General features: G+C 36.0%; 1 protein-coding gene across 1 annotated transcript in view; it reads right to left on the bottom strand.

Moving 5' to 3' along the window:
* Window positions 1-375: 375 nt before the first annotated feature.
* Window positions 376-17,025, bottom strand: part of LOC129516441 (cytochrome c oxidase subunit 7A2, mitochondrial-like) — a 110,930-nt gene continuing 94,280 nt past the window's right edge. The window contains exon 2 of the mRNA XM_055335870.1: window positions 376-621. Coding sequence (XP_055191845.1) covers window positions 376-621 — 246 coding nt within the window. The remainder of the gene's footprint in view (window positions 622-17,025) is intronic.

Here is a 17,025-nt window from a genome sequence, read left to right as displayed (position 1 = left end):
ACACAATATTTTTTTTCAATAAAAGTGATGATACTAATCAAGAATTGGAATAAAGAAGAGTGGTGTTCAATATTGAGTATCTACCTTTTCTTCTTTGCATTTATTAGCTTATTTAATCCTTACTCTAGCTCTGAAAAAAATAGGACTTTTTCATACACAATTTCAAGATATTTCAGAAATTTTAGGAAACTAGCTTAAAGGCACAAAGCTCTAGTCACTGGCAGGACTCTGGTCTTTTTTTTTTTTTCATGGTAAAGACTGCTTTATTGGTGGCAGTTAGTATAAGTAAATAAATATTGAATTTATCAATTACTGATCCATAGAGAGCTGAGTGAAACTGAACAAACCGCCTGCTGAGATGAACTGAAGTCAATCCTACTTCTTGGGAAAAAAAGCCACAGCTAGCTGATACATGGCATATGCTGTTCCACCAATTGTAAGCATCATAGTGGCTCTATAGAGGAGGGCATCAGCTACTCTCCCCTTTAGAAGCACTGGAATTCCATTATCCTCCTGAAATAGCTTTTGTTTCTCTGGAACTTTAGTTTCAAACTGCCTGCATGAAGCAGTACTTATGGTCCTCTGGACAGTCTGGCAAAGAGCCAGCAGATTCCACAGTATCTTGGCTCAGTTACTACCCACCAACTGCAACAGGACTCTGGTCTTTAAAGCCAATGTTGTCACTTGCAAGATAATAGCTGTTCTGTGTTATTTTATTTTAAAAATAAGTGTGTACATAAAATACACTACATGAATAGTATATAATACATTCACACTGGACATTTGATGATGATGAGTGATGTTGAGCCATCTGTATGTCTTTGGAGAAATTTCATGTGTCTGTTGGCCATCTGTATGTCTTTGGAGAAATGTCTGTTCATGTATTCTGCTCATTTTTAAATTTGATTATTGGTGGTTTTTTTGGTGTTGAGTTCTATAAGTTCTTTATATATTTTGGGTAGTAACCCTTTAGTGAAAATGTTATTTGCATATATCGTCTCTTATTCAGTAGAATGTATTTTAGTTTTGTCGATTGTTTCCTGCACTATGCAGAAGCTTTTTATTTTGATGTAGTCCAATAGTTTATTTTTACTTTTGTTTACTTTGCCTCAGGAGACATATCAGGAAAAACGTTGCTTCAGCTGATGTTGGAGAAATTACTGCCTGTGCTCTTTTCTAGGATTTCCTATGATTTCTGGTATAATATTTAGATCTTTAATTTGTTTTGAGTTAATCTTTGTGTATGCTCCAAGAAAGTGGTCTAATTTCATTCTTTTGCATATATCTGTCCAGTTTTCCCAACACAACTTGTTTAAGAGACTTTTTCTAATTGCATATTCTTGCCTCCTTCATTGAAGATTGACCATATAATGATGGATTCACTTCTGGACTCTCTATTCTGTGCTGTTGAACTATGTGTCTATTTCTGTGCCACTACCATACTGTTTTGGTTACTACAGTTTTGTAGAATATCTTAAAATCTATGATTGTGATACCTTCAGTATTACTCTTTGTCAAGAATGCCTTGGCTATGCAGGAGCTTTTTTGGTTCCATAGAAATGTTAGTATTATTTATTCTAGTTCCGTGAAAACTGCTCTTAGTATTTCGATAGGGATTACATTAATTATGTAGATTGTTTTGTATAATATAGACATTTTAATAATATTTGTTCTTTCAATCCATGAAATGGAACATCTTTCCATTTGTGTTGTCTTCAATTTCTTTTATCAGTGCTTTAAAGCTTTCAGAGTACAGGTCTTTCACCTCCTTTGTTAAGTTTATTCCTAGTTACCTTATTATTTTTGGTGCAATTGTAAAATGGGATTGTTTTCTTATTTTCTCTTTCTACTACTATTATTAGTGTGTAGAAATGCAGTGGATTTCTGTACATTGATTTTGTGTGCTGCCACCTTACTGAATTTACTAACTAGTTTTAGTAGTTTTTTGGTACAGTCTTTCAGCTCTTCTCTGTAAAAAGTGACTTTTACTTCTTCCTCACCAGTTTGAATGTCTTTTATTACGTTTTCTTGCCTGAGTGCTGTGACTAGGTGTTCTAGTACGTTGTCGAATAGAAGTGGTGAGAGTGGACATCCTTGTCTTGTTACCGATCTTAGAAGAAAAGCTCTCAAATTTTTCACCATTGAGTTTGTTGTTAGATATAGGTTTTTTATATATGGCCTTTATTATATGGAGGTATGTTCTTTCTAAATACAATTTGTTGAGGACTTTTATCATGAATAGATGTATTTTGTCAAATGCTTTTTCTGCATCTATTGACATGATTATGTGGTTTTTATCTTTTCTTTTGTTGATGTGTGCTTTATCATACTGATTGATTTGTGAATATTGAATTATCCATGCATCCTAGGAATAAATCACATTTGATCATGGTGAATAATATTTTTTAATTTATTATAGGATTTGGCTTGCTAATACTTTGTTGAGAATTTTAGCATCTATGTTCATCAGAGCTATTGGCCTCTAGTGTTCTTTTTTTGTCGTGTCTCTACCTGAGTTTGGTATCAGGCCAAACTGGCCTTGTAGAATGAATTTGGGAGCTTTCCTTCCTCTTCTATTTTTTGAATAGTTTGAGAAGTATAGGTATTAACTTTTCTTTATTTTTATTTTTTTTAATTTTTTTTAAATTTTTATTTATTTATGACAGTCACACAGATAGAGAAAGAGAGGCAGAGACATAGGCAGAGGGAGAAGCAGGCTCCATGCACCCGGGAGCCTGATGTGGGATTTGATCCCAGGTCTCCAGGATCGCGCCCTGGGCCAAAGGCAGGCGCTAAACCGCTACGCCACCCAGGGATCCCTAACTTTTCTTTAAATGTTTGGTATAGGGCAGCCCTGGTGGCTCAGCGGTTTAGCGCCTCCTTCAGCCCAGGGCATGATCCTGGAGTCTCGGGATCGCGTCCCACGTCAGGCTCTCTGCATGGAGTCTGTTTCTCCCTCTGCCTATGTCTCTGCCTCTCTCTCTCTCTCTCTCTCTCTCTATCTCTCATGAATGAATAAATAAAATCTTAATAAAATAAAATAAAATAAATGGTATAATCTTTCTAGTATTTTCTAATGCTAGGTTTAACTGGTAACAGGAGGGGGAATAAAGGAACAGACTTCCAAAATACTATATCACTTCATCAATAAATTATTTATGCCTAGGTTTAATAATGTTACATGCTTATAAGTATGTATTTAGGAAATTATGGCTAAATTAGATAATACCAAATCCTTTGAATATTCTCCAATTTAAGTAATAGAGCAAGATTTATAATGAGAGAAGAGATAAAATATAATTGAATACATATCTACAGATCTCTGTAGTCAATTTTGTGTAAACTTCATAGACATTTTTCTTTGACACTGTGGACGTAAATCAGCTATTTTAAGACTTTACTTAAACATCTATTATATAAGAATCCTGATCAAGAAACTGAACAAACTGAACAAATAAAACTATCTGATATTATTTTCACTGTCCAACCATGAAGAAATAAAACAATTAATAGAACTCTAAGTCTCAAGTACTTAGTCAATTGTTTTACTAAATTTGTTTTTAAAGGTTTTCTTATTTATTCATGAGAGACACAGAAAGAGAGAGAGGCAGAGGCATAGGCAGAGGGAGAAGCAGGCTCCATGAGGGAGCCTGATTGGGACTCCATCCTGAGACTGCAGGATCACGTCCCGGGCTGAAGGCAGGCACCAAACCACAGAACCACCCAGCCATCTCTTTACTAAAATTTTAAAATTGAAATGGAGTGATCTATAAGAATATCAGAAAAAAATTATATAAATTTCCAGGTAACTAGAGTGAAACAAAATTATTATTTAGCTATATCAGTAATTTAAATATATGTTTTATCTGAGAAAATGTTCATATCTGGATCAAAATCTCTTCCTTTAACTAGGAATAAAATTCTTGCAACCAATACACAGTGATTGGAAGTATGTGGTCTCAAATTATATAAATAAATAATATATAAAAGTTCTTTATTATAATGGAATCTAAGAAAAAATAGATGAGATCAGATAAAAGCTTTTTTAGATAGAATACACAATGAATACTTGTGTATATTTCTGATAACTTATCACTTTGAAATTAAAATACAACATGAAGATATGAGGGGAAGGTAACCTCTTCTAACATTTCCTATAAAAAACTAAATAGTGTTAAGATAAAATAAGTAGGGCAGCTCCAGTGGCTCAGCGGTTTAGCGCTGCCTTCGGCCCAGGGCATGATCCTGGAGACCCGGGATCGAGTCCCATGTTGGGCTCCCTGCATGGAGCCTGCTTCTCCCTCTGTCTCTGTTTCTGCCTCTCTCACTTCTGTGTCTCTCATGAATAAATAAATAAAATCTTCAAAAAAAAAAGATAAAATAAGTAGCTTAATATATTAGCTAGCTTTATTCAAAGCCAAACACTATAATGGAAGTAAACTATATTATCATTAAATAGTTGGGTGATAATATTGAAGTCCAGACCATATCTATATTTTCTATCATTACAATCCTCTTCACCTACTAGAGTGACTCATGGTAGGTGATCAATATGTTAAAAAATGAATATAGAAATAAAGAACATGTGATATTGTCACACATGGTTTAAAGTAGAGAGAGGACTTATTTGACATTGCCCATCTAAAGAATGTTTTCATAAGAATAGTAAGTATTTAATAATTACTTGTATTTATATTATTTACTTATATTTAATAAATATTTGATACTAATGTGTGAGTTGTGGGGATCTGTATTTTTCATAACTTACGTTTGGACTTACCTATATTTGGAATCTAAAATACATTTGTATAATAGAATGAAAAAATGTTCTGCCAACAACATATTATTTAAACAAAATTGCTGTCTTAAAAATCAGACCTGTAAATTTATTTTTATTATTTAAATTCAATTAGTTAACATATAGTAGTGGTATGGGTTTCAGGAGTAGAATTTAGTGATTCATCACTTACATATAAACACCCAGTGCTCATCACAGTAAGTGCCCTCTGTAATGCTCATCACTCATTTAGCCCATCCCTCAACTACCTCCCCTCTAGCAACTCTGTTCTCTATATTTAAGAGTCTTTTATGTCTTGCCTCCCTATCTGTTTTTATCTTATTTTATTTTTCCTTCCCTTTCCCTGTGTTCATCTGTTTTGTTTCTTAAATTCCATATAGATTTCAGTCATATGATATGTGTTATTATGGAAATCAGCGTCTTTCTCCAATTTTAACTTCTCAGAATGCATTTTGTTCCCAACTATCCAGGGTTATTTGATTGATAGCATTTTAGTAATGGACTATTCTACCTGCCTTATATCCAAACCCTAGTCCAAGGTCATGATGCCTTCTTTCTCACTCTCCTTGGGTGAAGACTTACCAGTTTATATTTTTTTAATTGTATCTATTAATTCATGAGAGACACACAGAGAGAGGCAGAGACATAGGCAATAGGAGATGGGGGCTTCCCTCAGGGAGCCTGCTGCAGGACTCCATTTCAGGACACCAGGATCACAACCCTAGCCAAAGGCAGATGCTCAATCACTGAGTCACCCAGGCACCCTTAGCTATTTTTTTCTTTATTTTAATTTAAATTCCAGTTTGTTAGCATACAATATAAAATTAGTTTAAAGTGTACAATATAGTGATTCAACACTTTCATACAACACTCCAGTGTTCATCACAAGAACACTCCTTGAATCTCCAACACCTATTTAAGATAGTTTTACTTCACAAAGTTGTACTATATATATATATATGTGTGTATATATATATGATATATACATATATATGTGTTCTATGTATGTCATATATATCATATATGTTCTATCAGTTGTATTACATATGACAGATTCTATCATATTTATCATCTACATTCTATCATAAATGATATATATGTATAAACACACACACATATATATATTTATATAAACACACACACATATATATATATATGAAGCTCTAGGAATTATTTGTTTTCCTGATGTCCAGCCACTGGAGTGAGTGATGTACTAGTGTAAAGTCAGCCATTGCTATCATAATTTGTCTTTCAGAAAGGATGACAATCACAAGACACATCTTTTATAAAGATAATAACAGTTGTATTGAAATTGGATGAAGAATAGAAATTGAGAGAATGTCATTATAGCAGTTGAAAATTTGGCACAATATTTTATAGTTGCTTCTAAGACAATAAGTCAATAAAGGCTAAATCTCCATACCACTTAGAAAAAAATATATATATAGAAAAAATATATATAAAATATAGAAAAAGTATATATAGAAAAATATATATGGTATACATATATATACAAACATGGTGGTAATTATATTACAATTTATATTTTATGAAAAATAAACTTGAGTGTAAAACATAACCTCATCAAATAATTGATCTTCCTTTCGAGCCCCCACTAGTAATAGCTTTCCAATTTTGTGGTAGCGAATTATAGAAAATAGCTTACTTCTCTTGTTTCATAAAAGATTATCAATTAACTATGAAACATATAGTTTATTTTCTAATAAATTCTCTAGTTAAACTCCTTATTTAGATAGCTAATTATATTCAACATTGTGTAAAAGTTTTCCTATTAATGATCTTTCCAAATAGTTTTTTTTCCTTTTTTTTCCAAATAGTTTGATATGAGAAATAAAGAATATGTCTGCAATTAGAGATGTCATTAAGATATTAATTTTCTTACTTTAGTAGGTTTTAAAAATCAGAAAATAGAGGAAGAATTATCATTAAAAATTTCTCTTAATTCAGTAATTCAATTAAAACTTGGGGAATATTTTTCCTTATATATTATAATAAAATTAAATTCTTCCTAAATTTATGGCTGTTAATGTCAATGGTTATAATTACTTAAAATGTATGACAATAGAATTATTTTATATTGTTTCGTCATTAAAGGTTATATGTCAAAAACCTGGATTTGGGTCCCATCTATTAGAACCTTACTTTTCGGGATCCCTGGGTGGCGTAGCGGTTTAGCGCCTGCCTTTGGCCCAGGGCGCGATCCTGGAGACCCGGGATCGAATCCCACATCGGGCTCCCGGTGCATGGAGCCTGCTTCTCCCTCTGCCTGTGTCTCTGCCTCTCTCTCTCTCTGTGTGACTATCATAAATAAAAATTAAAAAAAAAGAACCTTACATTTCCTTTTGTAGAATCTGTAAATGGATTTGTGTCTCATTTATGCCTGCATAAATTTACTCATTTACTATCACACTGGAATGCCATGCAGGAATAACCTTTCTGGTTCCTGTTTTGAAAAACTGAAACAATAAACCTTCATTTTTATAGTACTTTAAAGATCACAAGATGGTTTCACATACTTTATGTTTTTATAGTCACAAATGCTCTGGAAATCTTTATTGCTAAATCTTCTTTACAGATAAGGAAATAGAAACCAAAGGGTAATTTAATGTCATATTCCTCATAAGGTTAAAATTTTTTAAAAGCAATGAGTTAAACTAGTCCATCTGATTTTTAATCTATTAATTTTGGCTCTACTAATGTTTATTTTTCTAATACTAACAGCTGCAGAAGTGAAGATTTCACTGTCTCTTTTTCTGCATTTTTTTCCCCTAAAGTGATATCCATTCAAATATGATCTTAATCATTCCCCGTCTGCTTTGTTCAGCACCCTACAGTGTAAACAGCTTACCATCACTGGTTACTGGCGGATATCAAGCATCCAAAAATATATTTTTAAATTCATGAATCAAATCTTAAGAATAACTTGGTTCTTCAGCTGCTACCATGTTCAGGAGCCAGCTGGGTTTTGTGGGGCATGTGAAGAAAGGATTAGATCCTTTCTTAGCAGGATTAAAGCCAGTGAATGAAAGTTGGTCTTGTAATGTTTTTTTTTTAAGATTGTAGTTAGTAATTTAACCCAAAAATAACTCACTTGTAGTGATGAATATGTCACTAAGTCTGGCCCACCTTGCACATGCACAATGATAACTAAATCATGAGGACTGTTGCATAACTACAATTTTATGAAACCTTGGTGTCAGACACATGTTATTGTTAAGTACTATGTTAAAACGTGAAATAAAATAATGTATGTCATAGAACTGATAAAATGTGATACTATTCTTGTAGATATTTTTTGTAAGTATTTTCTAGTATAGTAATGCTGGTGTTAAAATATTCCAGTAATCCTACTCCAGTACTCATTTAGCCTCTCCTTAAAAGTTTTATATGTGATCTCACCATGTTGTCTACCTGCCTGGTTTCCTAGGATCTAAGATCCTGGTTTTAAGGGTAAAATGTGATTCAGCAAAAGCCTCCAAAGACATTGTGCTAGTGTTATGGTGGCATCTAGTCAGATTTATAAGGGTCTCTGTTATAAGTTGGCAAATATTTTGAATATCACATCTGTATTGTAATCACCAATTTGTAAGCCTTTAAAGCTCGATCATACATATATATTCACAGTATACAAAGAGTTCCTAAAATCAATAACAAAATTACAAATAACAGCAAAATATGGAGAACGGATAGATCTTTATGAAGGAAGATATAGAAATGGCCTTTATGTGCATGGAAAAGGACTCCACTAATTAAATTGTAGACAAACAATTTGAATTACAATGAGTTACCACAATGCAAACACACTAGAAATTCTAAAGTTGAAAATACTGAAACTTTAAATGTTGTTAACTATTCAGAGCATGTGACCAAACCACTTGTAAAACAGTTTGACAATCTTGTGTAGAAGCATATATACATTTACCATATAATCTAGCAATTCACTTCTGAGTTTTTACACAGGAGTAATGAAAATATATGTCCACACAAACATTTGTATACAAATGTTTTTAGTGGCTTTATTCATAATACTGGAATTGAAGTATCCATCCACTAGCTGAATGAATAAACACTTCATGGAATGTATTTTATAATGGAATATCACTTGGCACTAAATGAAACAAACATCTGATACACAAAAAGCATAGGTATATTTCAAAAATTTGCTGAGAGACAGACCCAGACATAACAGAAATCATACGTTTTTATTTATATGACTCTGGAATAGCAAAATATATGTAATTTTGATTCTAAACTAATCTCTGCTGCTATATAATCTATGCTGATTGGGGACTGCCATGAGGTTTGACTTAGGATGGACTTCGGGGAACTTATGTGGGTGACTGTAATGTCTATGTCTTGATAGATGTAAGGAGTACATACGTTTATGTCTATCAAAATGTATCTACTGGAACACTTAAGATCTGTACAGCATGGAAATTATGCCTCTATTAAAAAACTAGAAGACAAACAAGATAAATAAAATATCCTAGGCTCTAATTATATATACTAAATAATTTATTAATGTCATGTAAATGGCCATTTTAGTTATTTTTTTCTTTTTTTTAATGTTTTAGTTAAATAAAATATTTTAGTTATCTATTCATAAGAAACACAGAGAGAGAGAGAGAGGCAGAGACTCAGGCAGAGGGAGAAGGAGGCTCCATGCAGGGAGCCCGATGTGGGACTCGATCCCGGGACTCGAGGGCCTAAGGCAGGCGCTAAACTGCTGAGCCACCCAGGGATCCCCTAGTTATTTTTTTCTATTGATATCACACAGTACCTCCATATAGAACAAATTTGATATGTATGTATAAGTAACATATAAAACTATTTATTATTTTGTTAGTAATTTCATAAATCTGAAACCCTTACAGCATTATAAATAATGGTAAATACTTTGGAAACTTACCATTAAATTAATGATCATATGATTTAAATTCTGGAAAGTAGATAATCCTGTAGTGTCTATACATTTTCATATTTGTTTAATTTTTATTTGCTTATTACTTTCTGAAAATGAACTATAAAGTCATTGCTGTAAAGATTGTAAATCTACATACATTATTAGGAGTCTGGTTATATATTATTTTTTCCCTTGTGTGTGAAAAGTAATATTCAAAAAAGTCATATAAAGTTTCTGTCATTTTAAGTTGTTCAAAAGATGATTACTTTCAAGCAACTTTTTACAACCCCCCTTTTTATTTACTTAACAGAAAGCTAGCTTATTTTCATCTTCAAAAAGTAGTAAATTTTGCTTTTATTTTTTTTATTTTTTTTTGTGGTTGTCTTTTTTTTTAATTTTATAAATTAATTTTTATTGGTGTTCAATTTACCAACATACAGAATAACACCCAGTGCTCATCCAGTCAAGTGTACCCCTCAGTGCCCGTCACCCATTCACCCCCACCCCCCGCCCCCCTCCCCCTCCACCACCCCTAGTTCATTTCCCAGAGTTAGAAGTCTTTATGTTCTTTCTCCCTTTCTGATATTTCTCACACATTTCTTCTCCCTTCCCTTATATTCCCTTTCACTATTATTCATATTCCCCAAATGAATGAGAACATACACTGTTTGTCCTTCTCCGGTTACTGTGGCCAAGTTCAAAAAGGGTGTTGCCTGAGTTCTCCTCTGGGATTTTGATGGAATCTTGTCTCACATTTAGATCTTTCATCTATTTTGAGTTTATCTTTGTGTATGGTGCAAGAGAGTGGTCTAGTTTCATTCTTCTGCATGTGGATGTCCAATTTTCCCAGCACCATTTATTGAAGAGACTGTCTTTCTTCCAGTGGATCGTCTTTCCTCCTTTATCGTATATTAGTTGACCATAAAGTTCAGGGTCCACTTCTGGGTTCTCTGTTCTGTTCCATTGATCTATATGTCTGTTTTTGTGCCAGTACCACACTGTCTTGATGAACACAGCTTTGTAGTACAACCTGAAATCTGGCATTGTGATGCCCCCAGATATGGTTTTCTTTTTTAAAATTCCCCTGGCTGTTTGGGGTCTTTTCTGATTCCACACAAATCTTAAAATAATTTGTTCTAAGTCTCTGAAGAAAGTCCATGGTATTTTGAGAGGGATTGCATTATACGTGTAAATTGCCCTGGGTAACATTGACATTTTCACAATATTAATTCTGCCAATCCATGAGCATGGAATATTTTTCCATCTCTTTGTGTCTTCCTCAATTTCTTTCAGAAGTGTTCTATAGTTTTTAGGGTATATTTTGAGGACCATTTGAATGGTAAATGGTTCTCCAACCTTTTATTTTCAGGTTGTAGGTGTCCTTCTGTCTAAAATGAGTCTCTTGTAGACAGCAAATAGATGGGTCCTGCTTTTTTATCCAGTCTGAAACCCTGCGCCTTTTGATGGGGTCATTAAGCCCATTCACGTTCAGAGTTATTATTGACAGATATGAGTTTAGTGTCATCATGATATCTATTTAGTCCTTGTTTTTGTGGATTGTTCCACTGAACTTCTTCTTAAAGGGGAGTTTTAAGAGTCCCCCTTAAAATTTCTTGCAGAGCTGGTTTGGAGGTCACATATTCTTTCAGTTCCTGCCTGTCTTGGAAGCTCTTTATCTCTCCTTCCATTTTGAATGAGAGCCTTGCTGGATAGAGTATTCTTGGTTGCATGTTCTTCTCATTTAGGACCCTGAATATATCCTGCCAGCCCTTTCTGGCCTGCCAGGTCTCTGTGGAGAGGTCTGCTGTTACCCTAATATTCCTCCCCATGAAAGTCAGGGACTTCTTGTCTCTTGCTGCTTTAAGGATCTTCTCTTTATCTTTGGAATTTGCAAGCTTCACTATTAAATGTCGAGGTGTTGAACGGTTTTTATTGATTTTAGGGGGGGATCTCTCTATTTCCTGGATCTGAATGCCTGTTTCCCTTCCCAGATTGGGAAAGTTTTCAGCTGGGATTTGTTCAAATACATATTCTGGCCCTCTGGCCCTTTCGGCGCCCTCGGGAACCCCGATTAAACGTAGGTTTTTCTTCCTTAGACTGTCATTTATTTGCCTTAATCTGTCTTCATGGTCCCTTAATTGATTGTCTCTTTTTTTCCTCAGTTTCCCTCTTTGCCATTAACTTATCTTCTGTGTCACTCACTCGTTCTTCCACCTCGTTAACCCTCGTCGTTAGGACTTCTAGTTTGGATTGCATCTCATTCAATTGATTTTTCATTTCTGCCTGATTGGATCTAAATTCTGCAGTCATGAAGTCTCGTGAGTCCTTAATGCTTTTTTCTAGAGCCACCAGTAGCTGTAGAATAGTGCTTCTGAATTGGCTTTCTGACATTGAAGTGTAATCCAGATTTTGTAACTCTGTGGGAGAGAGGGCTGTTTCTGATTCTTTCTTTTGAGTTGAGGTTTTCCTTCTAGTCATTTTGCTCAGTGCAGAGTGGCCAAAAACAAGTTGTATTGGAACACGGGGGAGTATCACTGGTCCGTCCAGCTGGTCTTCTGGGGGAGGGGCCTGCTGCGCTGATTCTCAGGTGTTAGCACTTGGGGGAGCTGCTCTGCCCCTGCCTGCTGCAGGGCTCAGCGGGATTGTTTACCCCGTTGGGCCCCAGGAGGATCAGCCGCAGTTGCTATGGCAACTCTGGAAGCCTGGATTCAGCCTCCGCAGGAACTACGGGGCTCGGGGCTCTCGGCTCTCAGTCCGCAGGGCCTGGAGGCTCCGGGGCGGGGCCGCTGATCTGCTCAGCTCGGGGCAGGAGCGTCCTTGCTGTCCTGGGCCCTCCCGGCCTCTGCCTGTCCCGGGGGAGGCCGGATCCTGGGCTGTGTCCCGGCGCCCTGTGCTCCGGGGCCTGCGCTGTGGGATTCGCGCTCCCGCCCCGCAGCCCCCTCCCTGGAGCCGCTCCCGAGCCCCTCCGAGCTGCTCCGGTCGGTCCCCGCCGTGCGCGCTGCAGCCCTTAGGGAGCTCGGTTGCACTCTCCCGGGGCGCAGGTGTCTGTTAGTGTCCCCGGGAGCCCGAGGGCATCCCCGCTCTCCTGGGTCCTGCTCCAACTCCCTGCGAGCCCCTTTCCGCCCGCCCGGGAAGGTTGGTGCAGCTCCTGCTCCTCCGGGACGGGGCTCTCCTGTCCTGGGGACACTCGCCCCGGCCTCAGCCCGGCTCCTCGCGGGGCCCCTCCCCCTCGGAGGCCTTTTGTTTCTTTATTTCTTTTTCCCCGTCTTCCTACCTTGATAGAAGCGCGGACTCTTCTCACTGTAGCGTTCCAGCTGGTCTCTCTTTACATCTCAGGCCGAATTCGTAGATTTTCAGGATGGTTTGAAGGTTATCTAGGTAACTTGGTGGGGACAGGTGATTTGGGGACCCTGCTCTTCCGCCATCTTGCCCCTCCTCCTAAATTTTGCTTTTAAATTAAAATATTTTTGTGCTTAATCATGAAATTAAACTTAAAAAAAACAGAACCTGGAAAATTTTTATTTTTTATTTTTTTATTTTTTATTTTTTATTTTATTTTTTTAAATTTTTATTTATTTATGATAGTCACACACAGAAAGAGAGGCAGAGACACAGGCAGAGGGAGAAGCAGGCTCCATGCACCGGGAGCCCGACATGGAAATTGATCCCGGGTCTCCAGGATCGCGCCCTGGGCCAAAGGCAGGCGCTAAACCGCTGCGCCACCCAGGGTTCCCTGGAAAATTTTTAAATAGCCTCAGGTTCTGAGACAGTCCATGGCTAGTCAGTTACTTACTGTCTGTTTTATTGGAGATAGAGTAACCAGAGGAAAAAGTAAGGATTAAGAGGAACAAGTTAATGGAATTTTGTGGAATACTTTTGTGGTTAAATAGAACATATAACATCAGGGATTATTATTAATAATTTCAAAACATCTGAATTCCCATGGATTATTTTTGTAATAATCTTCTAGTTTGTTTGTTCGAAGAATCTTTTCTGGTAAATTCAACCTGAGTTTGTGTAACATTGTATAAACATTGGTTAATGGTGAACATACTAACCAATGCCTAAGTTTTGTTGGTGTTACAGAAAGTATGACATTGGAAACTTGCGGTTTGAAGGAGATAGGGATATTCTTTCTATTTTAGCTGTTTTCTATTCTTGTATTATATTTTCAATTTAGGTAGCACTCTTGATTCAATGGATTGTGTTGTGTGATTTGAAGTAAAATTGTTTTAATAGTTTCCTAAATGTTGAAGTTCATACCTTATTTTTTCAAATTTCACAAGTTCAATTTCAATTAAAAAATTTTCAAAGATTTTGCTGCTTCTTGAAATAATTTAAAACATATTAGTATTTTGATAGATTTCATCGGTTAGTATTTTCATGCAGAAAAAAACATCATGGCGAGCATAAAGACTATAAAACTTGATGATGTTATTCTTTATAAAGGGAAAATTTTCCCCTTGCTTTTAAGTATCACTACTGAATAGTGTTTCTCCACAAATAATACTAATCACCTCAAGCGATTAACAACAACGACAAAAATACCATGAACTTTGAGCAAACCACCAGTGAAAATTGAAAAAGGACTAAAAACTTTAAGTATTTGTGGAACATCAGACTTTTAATGAGCCAACACAGGAAGCTCTTTCCTGGCCAATGAATAATGACACTTGTTTTAACAAACCTATCCAGTTATATAAATTGATTATTTCCTATCCTGAGTGGAAGCTTTCCATTCCTGAGAGTTTATTTATTTTTTATTTTTTTAAAGTATATTTTTTTTAAAATTTTTTTTTATTTTTTTTATTTATGATAGTCATACAGAGGAGAGAGAGAGGCAGAGACAGGCAGAGGGAGAAACAGGCTCCATGCACCGGGAGCCCGACGTGGGATTTGATCCCGGGTTTCCAGGATTGCACCCTGGGCCAAAGGCAGGCGCCAAACCGCTGCACCACCCAGGGATCCCTCCCGAGAGTTTATAATAGTATAAGCTCTCATGCCTTTCTAGAGCATACTCACCTCCTGCCCTGTGTTTTCTCTTTCATGATGAAGTGTACTGAATTTTCATTGTCATTTTACTGGTTTGTCTTCCCTTTCTTGGCAAGTAAATTGAGTCAGTGTGATCCTGCTTCAACCCCACATTCTTTGTTTTATCTTTCACAACATTTTTTTTTTCTAACCCCTTCTTGACTTTTGGATACTCCTATCATTTTTGCTTATAATTTCTTACATTATCAAAAAATTTAATAGTCTCTCCCCACTTATTTTTTTTTAGTTTTTGTAATCTCTAGACATCCTCTAATTGTACTGTGACTCTTTTTCTCACTATTCCACTATCTATTGCTATAAATCAAGGCCAAGATTTAATGGATTAAAATTATTATTATTATCTCATAATTATTTGGGTTGACTGGATTCAACAGAACAGTTCTTCCTTAGAATCTCTCATGTAGTTATAAGCAGATGTCTGCTGAGGCTCCAGTGATTGGAATGGCCAAGATAGCTGATTCACAGGATTGGCAGTTGATGCCAGCTGCTGGATGGGGCTCATCCAGGGCTATTGACTGGAGCACCTGCATCTGGCTGCTTGATGTGACCTATGCTTCTAACAGCACAGCTGCTGGCTTCTAAGGAGGAGTATGCAAGAGTGAAATGTTCTGAGAGGCAGAAAGCTGAAGCTACTAGCCCACAAAAAGACATCTCCAGGTCTGGCACAGTATCACTTTCACCATATACCATTTGTCAAAGCAGACACACAGCCAGCTTGAATTCAAGAAGATGCAAAAATAAACTCCATATATTGATAAGATGTCACAAATTCAAAAAAAAAAACATAAAAAAAATGTCACAAATTCACACTGAAGAAGAGCACAGTTAGGGTGGTAAGGTGTTATGTTGGACCTTGCCACACTAACTTTTAATTTTTCCAGCTAGTAACACAGAGCAAGAGAGAGGAGAGGAGAATGAAGAAGAGAAGAGGGGAGAGAAGAGGGAAGAAAAGGAGAGTCACTAAAATAGAGAAGAAACAGTGATTTGGTACTGTACATTTTTGTTTAATGCATCACTGTTTTATACCATGCAAATGTTCATCAACACAACTGTGTATTCCTGAAGATGGGATTTCTGTGATCATGGCAAATATTTGTTTCCTTATGTGCCCGTAATGTTCTTACACATCCAGACAGCATCCAGCATGCTTTACAGACAATAGTCACACATTCACAGACTTCACAATTTCAAGCTTATTTAATTTCAAATATCATTCTCAGAAAGAACACTTGTTTACAGCCACTAAGTCTCTGATTCTGTAATCTCTGATTCTATCTTGGGAACTAATATTTTCTACAACATTAGCCTCAAAAGGCTGACTATGCACATAGGCTTATCTAGTTTCTTTGGGTGGTCAGTTATGGATCAACTGTCCATGAAATTGTACTGCCCTTTTGAAATCAGGCTGTATTTTCAGATCATGATACCATTTTGGGAATAATTTGTTCTGAACAAATTATCTGTACATCTGAACATGGACAGATAAATGTATCATCTGTACATGTTCATGCTGACAGAGCATGCCAAACAATATTATCTAGATAGTGAATTTCAATATGAGACTACTTAATGTTGGTTATTTGGGGGGTTTTGCTTGGTTTTGGTTTTGTTTATGTTTTTGTTTTTTTTGGTATCCATCTCACAGCAAGAGCATGTGTGGCTGGATTCCAGAAACCATCGTATATTTAATTTGTAGACAGAAAATTGTTAAATCTTTCTGTTTCTTAAGAGGTAGGTGGGTTTTCTGCAGAGGACTAAAATATTCAGTGCCTGAAGTCTTCCTTTATAGTTAGAAAAGCTGTTTAATCTTCAAGTAGCTGTTGCACTGACAGGCTGAGGTAGTGTGCCACAGTTATTATTATTTTGTTCTGAAATGTGGCATGTCTCCTGTTACCAAAGCTTGTGGATGCAAGCAGCAGAAAGCTCTTGCTATGAATGAGCCAAGTTTTACCTGTTGGAACACTAAGAAAATGATGGGTCTTGTGTTTTTTGATCTTTGCTGTAATGGATAATGCACTATGCAAAGTGGCATCAGACACTTACTTTTTCTCTAATTAACCTTGTTAGTTTTGAATTAGCCTGCCTTCCTGTTTTGTTTTTTTACCACATATTCATATATAAAAATTGAGGAAAATGCAATTTACTCTGAGTTTAAATCTTGTCATGTTAAACTTGAACATACATTTAGGAAGAGGTAAATTTGTGCAAATGATTTTAAGATAGAATATTGCTAACCTTGTTTATTCAATGA

This window comes from Nyctereutes procyonoides, unplaced genomic scaffold (assembly GCF_905146905.1).
Source record: "Nyctereutes procyonoides isolate TBG_1078 unplaced genomic scaffold, NYPRO_anot_genome, whole genome shotgun sequence".
NCBI classification, from domain to species: Eukaryota; Metazoa; Chordata; class Mammalia; order Carnivora; family Canidae; genus Nyctereutes; species Nyctereutes procyonoides.
This window is presented reverse-complemented; position numbering and strand designations above follow the sequence as displayed.